At 32.7% G+C, this 14,294-nt stretch overlaps 1 protein-coding gene across 2 annotated transcripts in view; it reads left to right on the forward strand.

Annotated features, from left to right (window-relative positions):
- The first annotated feature begins 257 nt into the window (after positions 1–257).
- LOC145317262 (uncharacterized) overlaps positions 258–14,294 on the forward strand; it is a 29,081-nt gene continuing 15,044 nt past the window's right edge. Inside the window, exons 1-10 of one of the 2 annotated variants that reach the window (XM_080158260.1) lie at positions 258–306; positions 2,906–3,008; positions 3,425–3,692; positions 4,386–4,547; positions 5,341–5,448; positions 5,847–5,888; positions 7,267–7,322; positions 13,026–13,111; positions 13,612–13,677; positions 14,067–14,284. In XM_080158260.1, coding sequence (XP_080014386.1) covers positions 296–306; positions 2,906–3,008; positions 3,425–3,692; positions 4,386–4,547; positions 5,341–5,448; positions 5,847–5,888; positions 7,267–7,322; positions 13,026–13,111; positions 13,612–13,677; positions 14,067–14,284 — 1,120 coding nt within the window. In that variant the 5' untranslated portion in view covers positions 258–295. The remainder of the gene's footprint in view (positions 307–2,905; positions 3,009–3,424; positions 3,693–4,385; positions 4,548–5,340; positions 5,449–5,846; positions 5,889–7,266; positions 7,323–13,025; positions 13,112–13,611; positions 13,678–14,066; positions 14,285–14,294) is intronic. The other variant, XM_080158261.1, reaches the window with a different exon arrangement.

Raw genomic sequence — 14,294 nt, forward strand, 5'->3', positions numbered from 1 at the left:
GGGGGAAAGGGACACCCCCAACCCACCAAAAAACAAAAATTTTAAGATTTCCTTGGTCCTTTTTTTGCTGAAGATTTCCTTGGTCCTTTTACGAATTTCGCCTTATTTTTTTTTTATCACCTCTTGGGGCAAAGCCCCTAGAGGGGGGGGGGGGGCGAAGCCGCTAGTTTCTTTAAAAAGAGTTAATTTACGTGTAAAGTAAACAATGTTAGGTATAAGGTGTAAGGAAAAAGAAATAGACGAATAATTTTTTTTTCAGAGTTTAATTATGACGGAAAAATATCTTTAATCAGCAATGAGAAAAAGGTAGGTTTTAAAGATTAAATCAAGACTACTATGCAGATAGGATAATTCAAATTAGCATGTTTTAAATGGTTGCACGGACTTTCGTGTAACAATTATGGAGATGCGACTCTTCCTAAATCAAACGTAACTGTTATAGCATCATTCAAATTTGAAATCCTATTTTCAGATTAAAGTCTTAGCATGGTTTTTTTCTAGTTCCTCATAGCCCCATTGGCGAGCGGCGTTACCGCTAGTAAGATTTAAAGAAGTAAATATGTTTGCAAAATGGATCTAATAGATGGCATACTATAAAATCATGGAATAGAGAGAAAAAATATAGTTAAAAAATATAATATGATTCTTAGATAGCTAGAAAGTTTGAGAGCAAAATAATTGAAGAGATGTTATCCATAAAAAATGTAAATGTAACGAACCTTTGCACTTTTAACCACAGCACGTTGCACCGCGGTTTTGGGGGGAAAATAAATCTTTTTTTTTATCTTTATAACACTTTTGCAATTAGATACATGCAATTAGCGGTAAAAATTGGTGTATTTCTTTTTTATTTTGTGCAAAAGTTCTTTTGTTCTTAATATAACTGAGAGTTAAGTATATTTTATCATACTAAAGGAGATAATAAGCCAAATGCTATAAAAAGTCTTAGATAAGTCTTTAATTTATCTTTATCTTTAACCCCAACTCATAATCTAGCCTAGAAAATTTGAATATGGTTCAGTTCAGCTGTTCAAGTGTATAACAATGGGTAGAACTACTAAGGTCAAGGCATTCCTCCTAATTATTAATATTTCTTGTTATAATTGTTGCCTGCTCTTGTACCTAGCGGTTCTAGTGTAGAACAATGGAAACTAGGACCAAGTCATCCCTCCTAAATATGAATATTTCTAGGTATAATTGGATACTATTGTTTACTGCCCTTGTACCTAGTTGTTCTAGTGTAGAACAATGAATACTAAGGCCAAAGCATTCCTCCTAATTATTAATATTTCTAGGTATAATTGGATACTATTTTTGCCTGCCCTTGTAACTTGCTGTTCTAGTGTAAAAAAAGGATACCAAGGCCAAGGCATTCCTCCTAATTATTAATATTTCTAGGTATAATTGGATACTATTGTTGCCTGCCCTTGTATCTGGTTGTTTTAGTGTATAACAAGGGTATTCTAAGGCCAAAGCATTTCTCCTAATTATTGATATTTCTCGGTATAATTGGATACTATTGTTACCTGCATTTGTAACTAGCTGTTCTAGTGTAACAATGGAAACTAAGGCCAAGACATTCCTCCTAATTATGAATATTTCTAGGTATAATTGGATACTATTGTTGCATGTCCTTGTATCTAGTTCTTTTAGTGTATAACAAGGGTATTCTAAGGCCAAAGCATTTCTCCTAATTATTGATATACTATTGTTGCCTGCCCTTGTACCTAGTTGTTCTAGTGCATAATAATGGATACTGATGCCAAGGCATTCCTCCAAGTTTCTAATGTTTCTAGGTTTAATCGGATACTATTGTTACCTGCATTTGTAACTAGTTTTTCTAGTGTATATAAAAATGGATACTAAGGCTAAGGCATTCCTCCTAATTATGAATATTTCTAGGTATAATTGGATACTATTGTTGCCTGTCCTTGTACCTAGTTGTTCTAGTGTAGAGCCATGGTTACAGAGGACACGGCATTCCTCCTATTATGAATATTTCTAGATATAATTGGATCATATTATTGCTTGCCCTTGTACCTAGTTGTTCTAGTGTAGAGCCATGGTTACAGAGGACACGGCATTCCTCCTAATTATGAATATTTCTAGGTATAATTGGATACTATTGTTGCCTGCACTTGTACCTAGTTGTTTTAGTGTAGAACAATGGATACTAAGGCCAAAGCATTCCTCCTGATTATGAATATTTCTAGGTATAATTGGATACTATTGTTGCCTGCCCTTGTACCTAGTTGTTCTAGTGCATAATAATGGATACTGATGCCAAGGCATTCCTCCTAGTTTCTAATGTTTCTAGGTTTAATCGGATACTATTGTTGCCTGCACTTTTACCTAGTTGTTCTTGTTTATAACAATGGATACTAAGGCTAAGGCATTTCTCATAATTATTAATATTTCTAGGTATAATTGGACACTATTGTTGCCTTCACTTGTACTTAGTTGTTTTAGTGTAGAGCCATGGTTACAGAGGACACGGCATTCCTCCTATTATTAATATTTCTAGGTATAATTGGATACTTTTGTTGCCTGCCCTTTTACTTAGTTGTTCTAGTGCATAATAATGGATACTGGTGCCAAGGCATTCCTCCTAGTTTCTAATGTTTCTAGGTTTAATCGGATACTATTGTTGCCTGCCAAAGGCCAAAGTATTCCTCCTGATTATGAATATTTCTAGGTATAATTGGATACTATTGTTGCCTGCCCTTGTACCTAGCTGTTCTAGTGTATATAAAAATGGATACTAAGGCTAAGGCATTCCTCCTAATTATGAATATTTCTAGGTATAATTGGATACTATTGCTGCCTGCCCTTGTACCTAGTTGTTCTAGTGTAGACCAATTATTACTGAGGACAAGGCATTCATCCTAATTATGAATATTTCTAGGTATAATTGGATACTATTGTTGCCTGCCCTTGTACCTAGTTGTTCTAGTGTAGAGCCATGGCTGCCAACAGACCTACTAACACAACCTATTGTAAATCCATACACAGGAAAATATAAATTTTTAGAGTATCTAAAAAATACATAAGTAGCGAAGAACAAAACATTGTTGTTAGACCAACGGACGAAGTGAGTTATAGAGAAGATATTCATTGTCATAAAAATATGTATGCCTGTAAATCGTTCAAAATCTTGAAACCTTTTTGATATAAAATAAGTATTGGTCTTTTGTAGCTCGAGCGACCAAAAAATATGAACTTGGTGCTCTTTAATATCTAGAATCTTTGCCAAAAATCAGCTTTATACCTTAAATAACAGCCGAAAATCACGTTTCTCCCAAGAACGGACGGACAACTCCGAAAAAAATAAGTATCTTCGCTAGAAAAAATCTATCAAGGGCCAAACAAACAGCTATCTTTAAATGATATTAAAAAATTTTCTAAAAATTAATAATGACCAACAACAGAACGGATATCTTCCTACCCCTCCGGAAGTATAATCCACCACTCATTACCTGGAGGCGAATCACGTGACCTCATGACGTCATATCCACAGCAGCAAATACAGCTGACGCCGGTGGAACAGCCGGCTGCCGGAAGGCTGCAGAAAAGTGTGTTTGATACAATTGCCGAGCCGGCACTGATACGCACCTCCCTTCTAGAGGATAGGAGGGATAAAGCCATGCAGAGACGATCCTTCCCAGCTCATATCTTTGATAAAATTTCATCTATAGGAAAATTGATGTTTATCATATTTAGAATTTTTTATAGCAAAGCTACTCTACTCATTTATCATATTTTATGATCAAACTTCAAAATCATTTAAAAGGCAAATTTAGGATATAACAGTTTTCATTTCAAATGTAATATTTGATAAACTATAAAATGCTAATAAAATAAAAGGTTTTTTTTATCAACTTAATAACTTTTAAAATTTTCTTAGCATTTACTTTTTTCTTGGAAAAACTTTTAAAATCACGAAATACCAATTCATTTTATTCCATAAGTATTACAAGAAATAAAAATGAATTATTAACCGTTTAAGTTAACGTCTTTAAATGCATTTTATTGACGATGCTACTCTGTACTCATGTGGTCCGTCTGTTTGTCTTCATAGCGCATTTTGTCGGCTGCTAATAAAGATAGACGGCTAACATTTTTTTGAAACGTCCATTCTATTAATTATTTTGTCTATCGGTCCGTCGGCGGCGTTTTATATCAAAGAAAATTTTCTTGGTTAATGTTTTTTTATTTAAAACACACAGCCTATTTTTTTGTGTGAAGATTTTACTTAATGTTGAGAATCTTTCCTCTGAATCCTTTAATGTTGCCATCCTTGTTATAAACTCTTTTTTTGGGATAAACCTGAACACCAAATGACTTTCTGAATACATTTTGTATAATTGAAAACTAAACATCAAGTTTAGCTAGAAAATTTATGCCAAAAGTGAACAAAAAGAAGCCCTTCCACAATGGTGTCCGCGACATGCGGAACTATGGTGGTTACCGCAAGCCGCAGTACGCGGCTAACACAAACTCCATCGTGCCAATGCCCTCGCAGCCAGAGCTGACAATACCAGCTGCAGGTAGGCAGCTTCCAATATTCAAATTCAATTAGATTCTTAAATATATATGGGACTGATTTACTTTAAAACAATGATGACAAAAATCACAAAAGCGAAACTTCAGAAATCAAACTATTTAAAGAACATAAACAAATCTAGAGTGACAACGTTTTTATATCATTTATCATTTATAAATCAAGTGCCAAATGATAAATTACTAGCCTGAACAAAATTTCATGTTACTAACATACCTTAATCTATAATACAAAGTAGAACGATGTTTGTTTGTTTGCACCGAAGGATCTCGCTAACCGCTGAACCGATTGGGTTCTCCTTTACAAGGTAGCTTCTCATAAGTCCCGGAAAGGTTTATAACTATTTTCTGGGGAGGTGGGATACCTTCAACCTCCCCCAAAAATGAAAAACACCCCCCTCAAAAAAATATTTTTTTAAACTAAAATTAAACCAGTGAGGTCGACTAACCACCCCCCCCCCCCAAAAAAAAAAATTTCCTTATATCTAAAATACGAAAAATTAGGTTGATCAAACCTCTTGGGGCAAAGTCCATAGAGGCTAGGGGCGAAGCCTCCAGTATATCATAATGGACGAACAGACCCTAAATTTAAACAGCTTTGCATTTAAAAAGAATGAAGTAAATACAAAAAAATAACAAAGACGATTTTAAAGTAAATAAAAATAGAATTACACACACATTGGATCGCTTACATTAATTAGGTTGGGTTAACTACGGTTTATCAATGTTAGATTAGATTTCAAAGTATCTATTATAATCAGTTATATCAATTGATTTTAGATCCTCCAAGTGAATTTACAGCAATAGACACCCCTATACCTGGAGTATTCCCTCCCATGGGGAACGGATACGAGACTGTCATCATCATACAGAGCACAGATGCTAATCAGGGACTACATTAACTTTTACAAAGGCTTTTAGTAAATTATTACAGTTGTGATACTGATATGTTTATTATATCACGCAATAATCATTAATTTTCATTGATTTTTAATACATATACAAACAACTTAATCTATTATCTTTCTATTTATACTTCTTTATTCTTATAAATTCTTATGGGGATTTGAGCAATAGATATGTAGTTAGTTGGATGCCCGCTTTATTCAAAATAGATTATTTCAAATTTATTCTTTTTTTTCAAGCTTCCTTCGAAAGAGCTGCTTTAAAGCTACAGGTTGAGCTATTTCAGAGATATTTTGCTACGTCTAGACGTCAAAAACATATCAGATATTCTACATAATGAATAATTTTGTTTTAAAAAGCCTTTTGTAAATAATGTACCAAGGAAAATTTTGATTCTTCCAAGGCCAATGGGTTTACTACAGGTTAGTTGCACTTCTAACAATTAGAGGAAGCAGCTTATAGTGCCTAATAAAAAATGACGTCATACAACATAAATGACCAATGATAGGACGGTAAACATTTTAATTGACCAATAATAAAATGTATACTGGCCTATTATTGGTCATTTGTATGGTAAAACGTGATTTTTTATTAGGCACTTTAAGCTACTTCCATTTAGGGTAGCGGTCACTGAAAGTGATTCTAGAAGATGGTGTGATCTTATTTATTTGTTAGTTTTATCAGTAGAGAGATAATCTAGAGACACATTCTCTAAATAAGCCAATACAAAACAGTGAAGGAACAATCCGGTAATACTATTGGTTAGAAAGTGTATAGATTTTATTGAGAAAGGGTTAGCTTTCGGGAAATTATATTGTTAGATAGAATCGTGTGTAACAAACAAAAATTTCGAATTATTTAGGTGCTTGTTAAAAATAAAAAGAACTAAGAAGAGTAGGACAAACAGGAATACTTGAAAGAAATTAAAATCATATATACATAAATGAACATAATCAAAGATTGAGTTAGTTAGGAATTAAAAGACGGTCGTTTGTAGAGCTGCTTCGCATCTACAATTATTTTATATTGACCATGCTGTATGATGTAAATAATGTACATGCATGAGTTATTTACAAATATTAAGTCAGGAAATGATATAATATCATTTCAAATTATTTCAATTTTATTTTTTGTTAATAATTTACTTGGATTTTGCATATTATGATGAAAAGATTATTGAGATAGGTCACTAGGAGATAAACTAATTTTATTCACAAATACATCTTGGACATTTAGGTAAAGATTAGAGGAAAGACACATCAAAGTCTGTGAATTAGTAATTATTTGATGGCAGGCAACTTCAACTATAAGGCTTTCAAAATGGTCATGCATGATATAATCTATTTCAATATTGCAAATTTCATCACTATTAACCTCTAGTCTGATATTGCTAGGCGTACCTATGGTTAGATAGACGAAACAACTGTTGAAGCTTTTTTAAATAGGCTGCAAAAGCATTAAAAAAATAAGGATTTTTAAGAAACGTCCTATAATAAAAATTATATAGACTAGATAGTTAATAAATACGTTTTTATAATCAGATAAAAGTCAGATAAAAGTAAGAATTATATAATTGAAATTATGGAATGAAAACGAAGTAGCAGGTTTCGTCGTATTTTCATATTAGCTTGGATAGGTTATTTTATTTTTTTTTATGTTGGGTAAATGTTCATGATTTCCCCGCAAGGTTAAAGCCTCCCAGCAGGGTCTAGAAATAGGTGAAAAGCTACTGGAAAATATGACGAAACCCGCTACTTCGTTTTCTTTCCATAATCCAGATTTTTTACATATTTGTTTCAGAATCTCCAACAACCACTACAACACCTCAGACCAACATTATTTTCCCAGATTTTGAGGTAACAACCTTGAAGCTCTGCCTAGCTTCTTTAAATCTTGGACCGGACCGTTTCTTTATGAGGACTTGTTTCAGCTCCATAAACTAGTTATGATAGGGAAAAAGTGGGAAGACAATGTGTTTTCAGGATAAGAACGAAAAATTTTACCTTCAATTATGAAAACAAAACTACCCTTGTTTAGAATAAAATCTTTGGTGTAACATTGAACTTTAAATAGGTGCTTTCCCTATTTTTTTTCATATGATTAACCCTGCGAGACCTGTACCTGCAATGGCTTAAGCCTTCGGGGCTACCTAGCACCAAATATAACCTAACCTTACCTGACCTAAATGAATAAATAAACAAACAAAGATCAACCTTATCCCCTTAGTTTTTAACGATTGGCAGAACGCTTTAAATTTGATCGTTTTTATGTTACTTATTGTAAATTATGAGTAGTTATATTTTTTGACAAATATTATGTTGTATGCTATGATATAAGGGTAATTTGCAAATTCTTTTCAATTACCAGTAATGCCCCAACCACCATCTTGGATATTTTTTACAATTTCTTTAAAAATCATTAAGTACTTCATCTATGATAGGTTAGGTACGTTTTATGATTACCTCTTGGATTTAGAACTTCCCGTTGGTTATAGAAACATATCTTTAATTTAGTGGGAAGGGGTTGGGTTTTGGTTTACTATTTAATTTTAGGGATTAAACCGGGAATTATAAGGAAATTATAAATAGGATGATATAAGAGTTCTATGAAAGCCTGTAATTAAGAGTTAAATGATCTGATACAATGATACAGAGATTTAGTGATAATTAAATAAAAGACAATTTAATTTCCCCCCGAATATAATAGCCATACTAAAAAAAACTTGAGTCGTGTTGACAATTTTCTTGAAGGCTAAGACTATTGGGCTCCTTTGGGCCTTCAAACCAGAATTGAATAATCTTAGCGGTTCAGATATCAATATATTTTGTTTAATCAGAGCTGCCGGATATCGAACGTTGGCCAGATATCCGGCCCAACCCTAATCTAAATTTAAGTTAACAGCATGGTACAATCCGCGTTTTCAACCATATTCTGTCGGTCCCCTTTGAAAATAAGCGGTTGTCGATCCCCGTTCATCCAAACTGTACTGTAAATTTTATTGCTCTATGTAATACAAGTTAAAATTTTCATGCATAAATTTTCTAAAATATACACAAAATATAAATCACAATGTCATAAAACTACAGTTTAGTAAACATCAATGTTTTTACAACTTTACTTCTTTATTACAAATCATTAAGCATGTTTTAATTTGTATTAATATAAAAATTTACATAAAACAAGGACGAAACTGTTTATACGTAGCGAAGCAAAAATAACATTACATATTGCAAAACATATGTAATATTTAGTGTTTTGCGAGTATTTTTTAAAATTCATAAAATTTTATATTTCTAATAGATTTAAAATCCAACTTTGAATAATTTATGTTTAGATTTTAAAAGCTGAATTCAAGATTAGTTAGTGTCTTTTAAATGATTACAGAGATCAAGTGTACCGACAGTTCAAAAAACGGATGGGTTCTAACAGGGGCGTCCAAGCTTTTTATTTTGGGTTGGGTAAAATTTTTTTAAGGGGGGGGGTAACTCGGTTTTGGGGGGGGGGTAAAATGGCGCGCGAATCGGGCCGCAAATTTATTTTACCCCCCCCAAAATTTTTACCCCGGGGGTAAAATTTGCTTGGGGGGGGGGGTAATTACCCCCCCGGAAATCTGTTAACAGGGGTAAAATTTGTTTACCCACCCAAAATTTACCCCCGGGGTAAAATTTTTGGGGGGGGTAATTTAAATTTTATCAAAAATTTAATATTAAAAATGCGCGCGAAGCGCGCAAAAATTTTTTTGTTAGAGATTTTCTATTTTGGGGGGGTTATTTACCCCCCCAAAATTGTTTGGGGGGGGGGGTAAATACCCCCTCCTAAATGGTTGGGGGGGGGGGTAAATGTAAATTTTAAATGGGGGGGGGGGGATAAAAGATGCTGTACGTATTGGTGCAAAAAACGGGGACAATTTTTAAATTGATTTGACGGGGCTGTTTATTTACGTCACAAGTGAGGGGAAAGAAAAGGGGGGGGGGGTAATCGCCCCATTACCCCCCCCCCCCCTTGGACGTCTATGGGTTCTAACCACTACAAAAATACTTATGGAAACTTTAATAAAATTTGGTTCTAATATTATCTTTAAAGAAAATACATATGTACTTTACAAATCGGGTCCCGAATTGTTAAAATATGGATAACTATTGCATATTGATGAAAGTATATACTATATGTTATAGAGTAGACGTGGGCAACTAACAAGGAAAAAAAGAATTTTAAAAATATAGCCATAGTCAACAATAAAAGTTCAATGACAACTATGAGATGGAGAATATTTATTTATGTACTTGCTAGTAAAAAAGTGCTTTTGGCATATTATACTTTTTAATTAAAGCATAGTGATTTAAATAGACTATAGGACAAGTAAATTACATTATGTCTACAGTTAAAAACAAGGATAAAAACATCCTTAAAAGCGAAGCTCAGCAAATCAGTCATACGAACAAGTTACAAATAACAAAATTTTAGTATAAATCTATCCCAAAATTTATTATGGGCATTTAAAGATTTAATTATAGGGATGCTTCGCTCTGAGCATTGTGCCTAATCATTTTAAGAATCAAGGAAAAAACATCAAGGCAATAAAATAAAACCAATGGCGTGTGTACGCAACTGATAATAACATAAAAATATTTTTCCAGAAAAATTTAAAAATCATCGAATAAGAACAATTTCTAGTCATGAGAAATCATATTGCCAAGTTTGAAATCTAAAATATTAAATAAGAGTTTTCCGTTACGGACAGACGGGTCGGCTCTAAATGTAGAAAAGCTTTACTATTATGAACAGACAGACATAAAAGTAACGTTCTTTTTTTACTTGTGTTATGCCTAGATAATTATTTGAACTCTTTACATAAATGTGGTTTCTCAATCCAGTACTGGGAATGATTTTTACAGGGTCAACAAATATTCGGAAAAATTTTTCCATGCATCTAAATGGCGAGCATTTTCTTTGAAAGACATTGTCAAAATGTAAATGAAATTAAAAATTGTGTGTAACATCGTATTACAGACAATTTCCCACAAATATTTAATAAAAACATTAATATTAATATAATCTTATAAAATTTCATTCCATTATACGCGATAAACTGAAAGTTTTTCTTTTCTTCTTTATTTTTATTTATTTTACAATGCTACCTTATAACATAATGTTGAAAAACAAACAATCTTCTAAACATTGCATAATTTTGTTTGGCAAAAATTGGATTAGAAAATGGTTTATCTTCAGGTCATAGTAAGTTTATATGTCTGCAGGCACTATCATATATGTAAGGAGTGGTTATTTTTGGTTCCAGTCACAAACCATTCTAACGATTAATGGAAAAAGCCACAGAGTAGGTTAAGTAGAGTTGGTTTGCGTTTTTTAGACAATTTATTAGAGTTGATATTAGATTTCAAGTTCCTAGGTTTATATGGTATTTATTGGCTTTAAAAGTTTAGGTACTTAAATTATTTTTTTTTTATTGTTTCGTTTCACTCTATTAGTGTCAAAACATATAATTAACCAAAAATTATAATCTATAGAAGGGGTAATTTTATCATCATCATTGGGGTTGTATATCAATTTACAGAGCATTGTCGTACCCCTGATTTTCAGACATAGAAAAAAATAATAAAATCTTTCTAAGTTTAATTTTAATTAGAATAAAGACCCTGTAGATTATATTTAGTAGAAAGCAGTTAAACAAAACTAGAAAATTAATTTTGCATAAATCTAAAATAAAGCAACAGCTAAAGTACATAATCATATGTATATTAAGTATTAATAACAATTTTGTGGCAGGATTTTGCGGTTTAAAAATGTATTTGTTTTACAAACAAATTTTAAAAAGCAAATTAATATAAACTATAAATCATTTAGAGAAAGAGAACAATGAAAATTATCAAATTTTGTGGTTTGCATAATTTTAACAGTTTTAAGGAGCTAATATTTTCTATATGTCTTGTCTTTCAGTCTGTTTGTACTCTAAATAGTTTATAACACCGCGAACTGACGAGTATTAACCTTCTCAGGGGGGGGGGGGGGTACATTATTGGGCTGTTTGTTAAACTGGTCACCAATTTTTTATTATAACGTTTTCTTATTCGTTGGCTTAACAACTTTAAGAACTTTTATTGAATTATGATTGGTTGGTTCATTAACGTGGGCGTTCAAACGTTTCAACTACTAATTATAATCTATAGGTGATTTTGTTTATCATTATTAAGTATTTTAATAAATTTATCGGTCCTTGTCTTATCCCTTTAGATACCTTGAACTCCTAGCCTCCTTATTTTTAAGCAAAGTATTTTCTATAGATCTTTCCTTTGCTTATTCTAACTTTTCTCTATGGCAGCCGAGATTTCCTTCCTAGCGTTCAAACAGATTTACAAAGTAAACTATAGAGTAGATTCTATACCAAACATAATTTATGTTGTCTCCATTCCTTTTATTAAATATATTATTTAATCTACATAATTTAAAAACCTTCGGAAGCAATCATTCTTGTTTTCTGTTTAGAATACCCAGAGTTTAATGAGTTTAATCAAGAACTCTAATAACACTTTGTTTTTTTCTATTGACTTAATCATAATTGCAATCAGTGCGTATTAATTTGCGTACTTTATTAAAGAAGATAATATTGCGTCGTAATTGCGTAACATGAAATAATATTATGCAGATTCTAACTTCTTACTTTGCAGTGATTTAGAGCCTATAGCTTTTTTTGATAATATATTTGGTTATTGAGTAAGCAAAATTATTATTGTTAAAAATTTTCCGAGGTTTTATTAAGTCTTTAGAATTTTGTTACATCTTACGTTTCCTCGAAACCGTTTGGTACAGGGAATCATTACCAGAAATTTCAGCCGTCTATCTTGAAAAACCGCCGAGAAAATCACATTTTCCCACATTGTTACAGATGGACGCTACTAAGTATACTACTATTACTTCTGACATATTATGTTGATATTATAACAGCACAGGGATAAATAATTTAAAAGTTAGCGCAGCTCAAGCTCCACACCCCTGTCAACTTTTCATGCAACTTTGTAGCTACAATTCTGTTTTTCATTTCCGTAAACTTTTCGTAAGAATCATTATTATCATTGTTTTCATGTCCAGAGGGAGGGAGGGGACATTGGATCATAAATTATCAGGGAGAAGAAGACATAAGACTGAAAATTGTACTGGTACCCAAGGTTTTACAAACAAATTTTGTTATTCGTTGGCTTAAAAAAATTTAAATACTTTTGATAAATCTCGATTTTTGGAACAAAATATCCATGTTCAAACTTTTTCGACAATAATTACAGAGAGTGTAATTTTGAAAAATAATCAGGGAAGTAAATTTATTTACTAATCCCTTAGAATTCCTTTAATTTAACTTTTACTTTAAAAAAATGGTTAAAAAGATTGGACATTGCTAGCTTGAACCCAACAATTAAAGATTTAATAAAAGTTTACAAAGCCACTAAATGAGAAAACTTTTTTTTAAACCAGGGGTACCAGTATAATTTAAAGTCCAATGTCTCCTCCCTTCCACCCTGCTATCAATTACATTACTCATTAATTATTAGGATGACACTACTACTGAGCTGACCCCCGAGGAGGAGGAGATAGTGGAGGAGTACATGGACATCATATACGACCTCATCAACACCAGGCACAAGTAGTTTCAAATTGAAGTAGAAATTAAATATGGTTGAAAACATCCTTAAGTAGCGAAGCACAAAACAAATGGAAATAGGAACAAAGTGTTTTAAAAAGCAGATGTTCGTAAGTTGCATTTTTACCATAGCGTTATGTACTAAGAGACGGATTTAGTTATAGAGTAGCTTCGGTACTAAAAAAGGACAACAACGACCATGCGCAGCATAAAGTTACGTGGGTGGGAGGGATGGGACAATGGAATATCCCATCATATAATGTAAATTATACTGTTTTTTTAAACACGATATCTCATTCGTTGGCTTGAAATCATTCTTGACATTTAGAAAATCTTTACTCTAGATTCCATAAACATTAAGTGACTAAACTTTTCCACCAATAGTTGTTGTAATTTTGTTTATCATAATTGGGGCGTGAACATCAATTTATCCTTGGTTTTGTAGTATTAAACTCCTTGATTATTTCTACTGCTATTTGAAATATGTGTGCATGCAGAATCAACAGTATTGATGACGGACTCGAGCCCGACCTTAGCTTAGACATTGACGCCCCACCGAATAGGTATGTGCAAATTTTTATATGCTTTTAGTTCGTTCTTGTTTTTATAAGGCTATCGTCGTATTACAGGAAGGGAGGGGACTTTAGACTCATGTATATTACACAACACTGTTTAAAATAACTTTATTTTATTCGTTGGCTGAAATTTTTTGGTATTTTCAACATTTATTGGTTTGTTATATGGGGTGTTTTCAAGTTTCTTGTACTAAGTATCAATTTTGATCATAATTTTAATGTAAATATTAGGTAAATTAGCCACTTTTTAAAAATGAATATTATATTTATCTAGTACCTTTGAATTAATAACATGCATTCAATATTGTATTTATAAAAGGGAATTGTCTCAAAAATAATAAAAGCTGAGAAAAAAATTATAAATTGCCATTTTGCAGACGGCCGACCATAACCCCGCAGCCGCGCACCACCCCAAGCACCCCAAACTTTGTTGACTATGACGGCCTGCTGTACCCAGACTTTGTTCTGAACGTGGCCGCTCCTCAGGATTCTGTCCAACAGTTTGGGCCGTTTGCTACCAGGAGCCCACCAGCACCCCAAACCCCTTCACCTTCCCTGACTTCACTCTTTGATGAAGAATATCCTCTCTATCCAGGTTGGAAGAG

The sequence above is a fragment of the Acartia tonsa genome, chromosome 4, assembly GCF_053477335.1.
Source record: "Acartia tonsa isolate MP-2025a chromosome 4, ASM5347733v1, whole genome shotgun sequence".
Taxonomy (NCBI): domain Eukaryota; kingdom Metazoa; phylum Arthropoda; class Copepoda; order Calanoida; family Acartiidae; genus Acartia; species Acartia tonsa.